This window comes from Sinocyclocheilus anshuiensis, unplaced genomic scaffold, assembly GCF_001515605.1.
Source record: "Sinocyclocheilus anshuiensis isolate Anshui unplaced genomic scaffold, SAMN03320099.WGS_v1.1 scaffold813, whole genome shotgun sequence".
NCBI lineage: Eukaryota > Metazoa > Chordata > Actinopteri > Cypriniformes > Cyprinidae > Sinocyclocheilus > Sinocyclocheilus anshuiensis.
The window spans coordinates 854,376-863,496 of NW_015540942.1; the positions used below are offsets into that span (position 1 = coordinate 854,376).

Genomic DNA, 9,121 nt, shown 5'->3' on the forward strand with positions numbered 1-9,121 from the left:
ATCGCCGGATCGGCTTTCACCGTGGACGAAGTGGAGTCCAGCCCGGGGTCATCACATGTGGTTGCCGCAAGCCTCTTTCGTCGAATCCGCCGGGCGCCGCTCACTCAAGCCGCTTTGTGTTTCGTTGTGAAAGCGAAACTACTTTGTTTGGCCTTCCAAAAGAGGACATAATGTTTCTATAGTGGGTAAGTTGTATTTACAACACTGTTCCAGAACACACTGGATAGCTGGCCAATCAGAGCACACCTCGCTTTTCAGAACGATGAGCTTTGTAAAAAATCGATGCGTTTCAGAAAGGCGGGGCATAGAGGAGAAACAATAATGTACGTTATGTGGAAAATAATGTGTAATGTGTTTTCTACCGCATAAACACATTGCATTACACCAAATACACAAAATATGTTCTTTTTAGCAACATCATATGACCCCTTTAACCAAAGTTCTGATAACATTTCTTGTAAGCTTGTTTTACTTTGTTTTTGTGATTAACCTAAAGCAGAATGTGTTTTTACACAGGTCATTCCCAAGGGCCCACAAACCTCTTCTTGCAATGTACAGTACGGGAAAAGGCTGCAGAAACGCTCGAGTGGTGTATTATGTGATTGAAAGCGGGGCAGAGAAAGCGTTGAGAGCAGCCAAGAGGGTCAAAAAGTTTGGGCATTCCTCGACTTTATGCAAATATCGAGCAAAAAACGCCGGCGACAACACTGTGCAAAGAAGTAGATGAAACGTAAACAGGGTGTAAACATTGTTTTCAGAGGTGTGCTCTTGCCATAATTTAACACGCCCCGAAAGCAGTGGCATTGTAGCGTTGCCAGCGGCGCTGAGCGCAGATTTGACGCTGTAGTGGAAACGCACCGTTAATGCCTGTTTGTGAGCGCAGTGCTGCTTTGTGTACAGCGTTACCGGGAAACAGCTATTTTTACTGCTCCAAAAGCGGCACCTAGTGGCAAAGAACGAATTTGCAGTTTCATTCAGACCAATGCAATAAGACCAACAAGGGGGTGGGCAATATGCTAATGTTTTATGTTGACATCAACATGAAACGACTTGGGATTCGTTTTAAAAATGACTCGTTTCAATGATTCAGAGTCGACTCTTTCTTTTGAGAAATAATAACTTTATACACGGTGCACTTTCAATTTTAAAACTTTGCAGGATGTTTTCATTCACTTAGAACTGTGTTACACACTGCATGAAAGGTAATTTTCAAAAATCCATAATAGGGGCACTTTAAAAATTAAAAAATACCAGTGTTAAGTGTGGATTGTATATTGTATGAAGTATATTGTACAATTAACTGAGAGGCAGACCTTCACACTGTCAATATGGGGTTTGATATAGCCGTCTTTGTCCAGGTCCAGAACGTGAACTGGCCCAAGCAGTGGACTGTCTTTAGGAAATGCAACTGCTCTCACCCGCTAACTCCCCACTGCAGGCGCTCTGTTTCTCTGTAGCTGTGAATAGCCTGAGTGGTGAAAGAGAAATGTACCAAAGAATTGGAAAATGGGGTGAAAGTAATTAATAGCCAACGGCCAATAATTAACAGAAAATTTTTTACAAATAAAATGTCCTAGAAATGTTTACAACCTTATTTAGTTTTAACAACAGAGTTGTTTTTTATTAAAAGGTGGGGGGGAAATGCAGTCAAGACATGTAATTTAAGTTTAGTATTTGTTTGATGTAATCGTAGACTAGATGGATCTTTAATTTCAATGGAAATTATTTTAGTTTTACTTTAGGTTCAGAGTACTGGGACTCACTCAGTACTTAATAATAAAACGTAATAAACTCTATTTTATTATGAGTTTTTTTTTTCTCGAGGGAATGAGCAGCACCAACAATGACAAAACGACTGTTTCCAAGCAGGTTTCCCAAACACTTCCTTCTCTTCTGTTGTTCAGACAAATTAGCCCCACCCACAACTTATGGGATTGGAAGAGAGCGCCACCTGCAAGATTTCTGATTGGCTAACACGCGGGGGTTCACGTTCAAATTCTTTATGCTTTCAAATTCTTTACACTTTCAGGGCTTTCACGAAGAAAAGTGTTATTAATCAGCAGCACACCTATTTCACTTATAGTAGGAAGGGAACGTTTTCTAGAAAGTCTTGTGTTCACTTGGAAAGTACAGGTAGTTTGGAATTAAACTCCAGAAACAATACCCATAACATACGACCATAAAACGTCGAGAGTAGCAATCACAAACAACAGTTACAATATGAGTTTTGTTATGAAATGACACTGGATAGCAGTATTTATTTACAATATAGCCAGAACACACTTCTCCGTTTTTACATCGTCCTAGTGGTCAAATTCATATTGCTTTTTTCTAAGTCCTGTCTCTACTTCTTTGAAAAGGACATTCTCCTCTTCCTCGCTGATGAAATTATGTCTAACTTCAACATGTCCATGCACTACGGCTAAAATTTCCTGAAACGATCCAAACAACCATTTACACTCCTCTTTGCTCTGCTCTCAGGGCCTTTTCGTAAAGCCGAGCTCTCCGATGAAAAGGGATTTTGGAAAAATTTCCTCTGTACTTGTTTCGATACTCTAATTAGTAGTGTCAACCTGTTGAGTACATATTATGATACTTAAATATCCACTATATCAAGCGTACCATTGTCACTACTGTCATTGACAGGGCGCCATTTTGAATTAGCTAAGATTTCTGGGACTTGAAGTATTTGAATCAAATCGCTTCAGCCCAGCAGCGGTCCGTCCAGCATTATATTCAGTGCTCAATGACAAAATACAATTTTATGGGATGTTGTGAGTGCAAGAAGCAATGGTGATCCAATAAAAATAACAAAATGTAGCTGCAATTTACAAGAAAATTATTTAAATGAGTTATAAAGTTTAATTTTATAACTGTTATTTATTTAGCAAACGAAGATGCATGCAGCTACAAATACACGTAAACGAGTTTCATTTGCCCTCTGTTGTTCCCAGTGAGTAAAGAAGAACATTCTACTCTAGTGATGGTCTATGTAATTGCAGTTCCACTTTTCAACACTAGAGAGCACCACATGACTATTGCTTGCTCTGATAGATAAATATGAAAATAAAAACCTTTATTTCTGGGAGCAAACGCATCCTCTTTTGATTTCCTCCTAACATGCACGATATTTAAAAAAAAATTCCTGTCTCTTTCTATTTTGCCCCTTTGCTGAAATGTCACATTTTAAATCTATAAAGTAACCAGCTTTAATTTCCTGCATGTTTTTGTTAAATGTAAAATATCTCCCGCTTCCCTCCCCCTGCTGGCTATTCAGTGTTTCTATGGTAAATATTATAATCCAGACTTGTGACAATACAATCCAAACCTATCTCCAGTGACTGTGCTTTTTTCAGACTCTTATGTCACTGTTCTTTTAGATCTCTCTCTCTCTCTCTCTCTCTCTCTCCCAAACGCAACATCTGTCATTTAGAAATTTTCCGAATGGAATAACAGCTTACTACATACTGAATCATGTGCAGTATAAACTGTATAAAGCCTGCTATTTTTACTTAATTGTAAGTGAAATTACTGCATGATAAATATTTTGTGTACTGGTATGATCACATGACCTAATCGCATTGCATGTTTAATTCAGGCCATAGTGTTCGGTTGTTAAATAAAAAAATTTCACTTATTTAAATTTATTTTTTTAATATCTTAACATTAGCAATACAATTAAATAAGCCAAGAAAGAAGCATTGACAATAATGCTGATATATTATTTCAGATATCATGCAATTAATCACACTAAAAATGGAAAGTCAAGTAAAGCGCATTGTGGGATACAGTATTATGTGCAGTAAGCTCTGTTTATATTCTGCTCATTACTGGCAAATGCAGTAGGTCATCAACCGCGGCGGCAGCAGGCAGGGCGGCCCGCCGGGTGCTCCGAGAATGTACAAGCAGTCAATGGCCCAGCGAGCCAGAACTATGGCCCTGTACAACCCTATACCGGTGCGACAAAACTGCTTCACTGTCAACCGATCTCTGTTCATCTTCAGTGAGGACAACTTTGTGAGAAAATACGCCAAAAAGATCACCGAATGGCCATATCCTTTTAAACCCCCTCAGTGAGTACCCTGTGACCTCCAGTTGCAGGTATAGTGCACTTGATTGTGGCATAGGCCTATGTTAGGTCACCTGAAAATGTCTTAAAACACGAATCACATTACTGGTAGCTTAATGATAGCTTTGAAGAAAAAACGCGCGCGAGCTGGTGAATTGATCGCAGACGTTTAATTAGAATATTTTCAGGCGTTTATTTGTCAAGTTATTTCGGTGGCAAGATGAAGCGAGTCTATTTCTGGTGTGTGCTCGGTGTGTTACGTACGGCCGTGAGGTGAGCGGTGGCTCGCGGAGGCTTGCTGATGTCAGCATGTGCAGTCTCTCAGCTTAGTCTCATTCGAGAGAAAGCGATGGTGAAAAAGGGAGGTGAGGGGAGGGGGAAAGCCACCATTTCCCATATTCTAAGAGCTCCTGGAGAATACGAGATATATGTGTGTACTTGCATCTTTCATAGTGCACCTACTGAGCCTAATGTTTAAAGACAAAAGGGGTTGTGTATAGAGAGAATTGGAAATTGTTAAAGCAGTATCACAAGGCCGCAGGTAATCACATCAGTGCTGATGTTAAATACAGCGTGACAATGAGCATGATATTGTTTTTATACATCAGCTTAGTAAACATGTAACATACTTAAAAAAAAAAAAAAAATATTGTCTAGTTACCTCATTGGTTTATGGCAACAAATTGTTTACAAAATCAAGCAGCACACAGACTGAAAGCTTGTCAGGAATGGTGTATTTGAGTGGAGAAGAGTGACAGAGTTGGCTACTTCTAAAATCGCGTACTGTTAGAATATGTATTGCATTTGATGAAACATTTACTTCTCTAGTGTTAATAAACTAATAATAAACATTTGTAATAAACGTTTTAAAAGTGTGCAACCATTGAGCAGATCCATTGAATCATGTATGTATTTTTGACTTGGCATGTCCTGAAAAGACCATGTTTCACCCTTAATGGTTCACCGAAGCTTAGTGTTTTATATAAAGAAATCTTTAGCTATAAGCAGACTCCAGAAGAAGTTCACTCCCTGCCTTTTCTAATAGACCTCTTAGGATTTAAAAATCATTAAATGTGGACAGAATCGCACCCACACACACCTCTTTTGACATTGTATTTTGATCTGCCAGAGCTTTCAGTGACCTTTAACCTTGCACTCGACCTGAAAGCCACTCTTTCTACAAGCCTCATTCTTCTGATTTATCTCATGTAAACATCGAATGAGGCCTTGTGATCAGACATTATGAATTGCTGAAGTACGAAAGAGTGTGTCACATGTAGATTAGATGAAATGGTAGACTTAATTTATGGTTGCCAAACATTGCATCCTTTCTTTCACCTTCTTTACAGAGATAATGAAAGTCTAAAAAGACATTTGCGATGCCTACATTGTCTCAGCCTCTCTACGCTTATGAACAGTCTCTCTGCACTGTAAATGGAATGTAACCTTAATAGCTGTGTTTTCTATTTTAGTTTCATTGACGACTATGAAATTGCAGCCTATATGGAGTGCAAATAGCTATGCACATCTGTCCAAAGAGACCCTAAATATGTGCTTAGTTCTCTCAAAAAAATGTTAAAGTCAAGAAATGTAAATTTAGTCATGAAACATGTTTGTTCCTCTGGTCTCATTGAAGTAAGAGAGGCGCATGAATGTTTTCAACCACAAATAAGTCGATTGAGTTTTGAACTCAACCATCAAGTCTAGCTTTCCACCAAAGAATGACATATAGAAAATAATGAGAACTGAATCATATCAAATATACTGTGCTATAAATAGATGAGTTGGAGGAGAAGGCAGAAAGAGTGGTTGAGTGGACACCAGAGGGAGACAGACTGATAGAAAGAAGTTGTCGTGAGTCGTGAGTATAGGGCTGTGCAATATTGAAGAAAAATGCGATATGCGATAACTCATTAAATAATGCGATATTCGATATGTGATACGATAATGCTTAAAGTGCCACATGCTCAGATGAAACAGTTTTACTCAGCTGTTGCTGAGTCAGTTCTGTGAACTTCTATAACTATCTTGTGTCATATATATATATATATATATATATGGTTATTTGTATGTATGTATGTATGTACCAAGAGTTCCTGTAAAACCACAACAAATTCCTTGTGTTTGCGCACACTTAAGTGGTGAATAAAGCTCATTCTGATTCTGATTCTAATAAGAAAGCACCCCTACAACAACTTATGAAAGTGAACGGTAGTGTTTTACTCGAGCATTACATAAAAATGTCACTTTAACATTAGTTTAATCATTTTAACATTAGTTTAGGAACTGAATAATAAAAAGGAAAAATAAAAAACTGCTTAGAATTTACTCTTTGAATTCAATATGCACTGATTCTTATTTAAGCTACAAAAGTTATGTAGGTAAGAGCAGTGAGTGATTTTGTCTTTGTCTTTTGTTCATGGCCCCAAATATTGCAAGCTGTAGCGATATGCATATTGGGATATGTACATTTGCGATATTTCGATAATTTTGATATATTACACAGCCCTAGTCGTGAGCCCTTGCAGTTTTGTGTAAAGGCGTTGCTCTACATTCAGTCTGCAGAATTTAAATTATTTATTTTCCTTTTCTTTCCCCTTCTCTCTCAATTCCTCCTTCTCATTTTTTTCAAGCAAACTACTGTTTACTTATAACTGGCATACAATTTTTTTCAGTCATGGTCAATGCCAGCATTAGAATCAAGCTAGTTTTGTGTTAGTAGGTGCTGACATATCCAAGTCTACTATTAGTGTTTCAGTGTTTCAAAGAATTATGGTACAATCTGGTATGTACACACAAAATCACACGTTTTCTGACATATCAAACCTCTTTTTTCTGTATCACAAGCATGTCTCTTGCTCTCTCCTGTTTCGAGGTTCCTGTCAGGCTAAAAATAACAGTGGCGGACTGAAAGAGCAGTTCTCAATGGCATGTTCTCCTTTCCTCCCGCCCTTCTGCCTCCTTGGAGTCAGTCCTCTGTTGTATGCATACAGATGGGCCACAGACAGGCATCGCTGTCTAACCGCATACTCCAATGCAAGTTTGGAGGAGAAATGGAGACTGTAGTTCTCTAAGAGGGCTGCAGAGTGTCTTTAAATTAGAAAAGAGAACATGCTGCTTAGACCACTAAATCTGTACACAGTGTTTAGCGTAAGTTTGTCAGAATTATGTGCTCAGATATTTTTCTTCTCTTGTCTATTCAGCAGTATCTGACAAATTATAAGACACAAATGTAAAGTGGTTATGTGTACAGGCTGGATTGTAGTATTGATATTTCTTGGCAGTTCATGTTTACTCATTCTAACACTTTCTAATAACTTACATCTGATGTGTTTTCAAAGTTGTACAGGTGCATCTCAATAAATTAGAATGTCGTGGAAAAGTTCATTTATTTCAGTAATTCAACTCAAATTGTGAAACTCGTGTATTAAATTAATTCTTGCACAGATGTATTTGATGCATCCACTGATTGGCTTCAAGTTGCAAAATAAATTTTGTGTAATGTGTTAGTTCACACATATCCAACTTTATTAATACTTTAACCCCCAGTTTTACAGACAAGGCTTAAGCCTAGTCCCAGACTAAAATGCATGTCTGGGCTGTTTTAACTGAAAGAAACTTGCACTGTCAGTGCCATTGATTTGTCTCAAGATGCACATCAGTAGTGTTTTTATCTAAGGCACATTTATAAAAGCCACTTAAATGTCTTAATTGAACTATGGCTTAATTCTGGCTTAACCTAAGCCCTGTCTGTGAAACCAGGCCTAAGTGTTATGTACAAGGTTTAAGATGCCCAACATACAGTTGTGAAACACAAACACATCGTTGACATTGTTGTTCAGAGTTTTCTTTGTGTTGTACATAGACTATATGTTGGGTTATTATAGTTAACTAAAACCAAAACCATAAAATGTCCATTATTATGTAAAATAATTCAAATGAAATAAAATAAAATAAAATGTTTTATATAGCTGCCAAGGCAACATTTTTAATTTTCATTTAGTTTTACTTGTACTAAAAGAACTAAAGCTAAAATAAAAAAATAATATAAACTATACAGACATATTTAAAATAAAATCTTAACAATGACAAATGCACAAGCATTTATATACCTGGATATACACGTGCAAACTAATATGAAAGAGATTCTGAGAATTGAAGAAAAAGTCTTTGAAAAAGATGGCAGGATGTCCGTGTCTAAATTATTTAGGTTGGAGGCATATAGATGTACACACCTTAATGCAAACATATCACAAGGCTACATAAGCATACGGTTTTCAGTTAAGCATTGATTGGTTGATTGATTGATTTATTTTTTTAATAACACACGTCACATAATTGGATTATAAACACAGGCTTCAATGGACACTTCAGCTCTTCTTCTCCCCTGGTTCACAGCATCACAACATGTTCCTCTTTGTCTCAACAGTGGGTATGATGGGATATGACTGGATGATAGGATTGTACTGTCATCTTAGATCCTCTCTTCCATTTGGGCAGCAGGGAGTTAAATGTGTCATCCTAGATTCATTCACACAACTGTCACTGACTCTGTCTCTGCCACTCACTCCCTCTCTCACCCTCTCTTCCTGTCTCAGTTTATAGGCATGATTGTAAAAGATATAAATATTGGATTGTGAATATATATATATATATATATATATATATATGTTCCTCAGTTTGTCTCTCTGGTGGTGAGGTTAGGTTGTGTTGGACCATTGTTGCATTACACTGCCCACATTTTGGTTTTGAATTTTCACATAAAGGTGTAAATGTGTATTGAGAAGGTGTGCAACAACATTTCTGAAAATTAAAGGTGCAGTAGGAGATCTTGGAAAATGCTAACTTTAGCCTGATAGCACTGAAAGCCAACGTCCCACCCTCCCTGCAATCCCCGTCCAAAGCCACGCCCCCTGAACGCATATATACGCTCACAGATCAGAATACCAGAGACAACATTACTACAATAGGCTACATCAGCGATTCCCAATTCCAGCCCATGTTCCGAAGTTAAATAAACTTCAACGGATTTCCCCTGCTCAGGGAGGAGGG

The 9,121-nt window shown here is 37.7% G+C and overlaps 1 protein-coding gene and 1 pseudogene across 1 annotated transcript in view; one reads left to right on the forward strand and one right to left on the reverse strand.

The window, feature by feature from the left end:
• The window catches only part of LOC107689682 (alpha-ketoglutarate-dependent dioxygenase alkB homolog 7, mitochondrial-like), a 6,923-nt pseudogene extending 3,890 nt beyond the window's left edge, over positions 1-3,033 (reverse strand).
• Positions 3,034-3,756: 723 nt separating this feature from the next.
• The window catches only part of LOC107689683 (voltage-dependent P/Q-type calcium channel subunit alpha-1A-like), a 123,098-nt gene continuing 117,733 nt past the window's right edge, over positions 3,757-9,121 (forward strand). Inside the window, exons 1-2 of the mRNA XM_016487803.1 lie at positions 3,757-3,768; positions 3,847-4,052. Coding sequence (XP_016343289.1) covers positions 3,757-3,768; positions 3,847-4,052 — 218 coding nt within the window. The remainder of the gene's footprint in view (positions 3,769-3,846; positions 4,053-9,121) is intronic.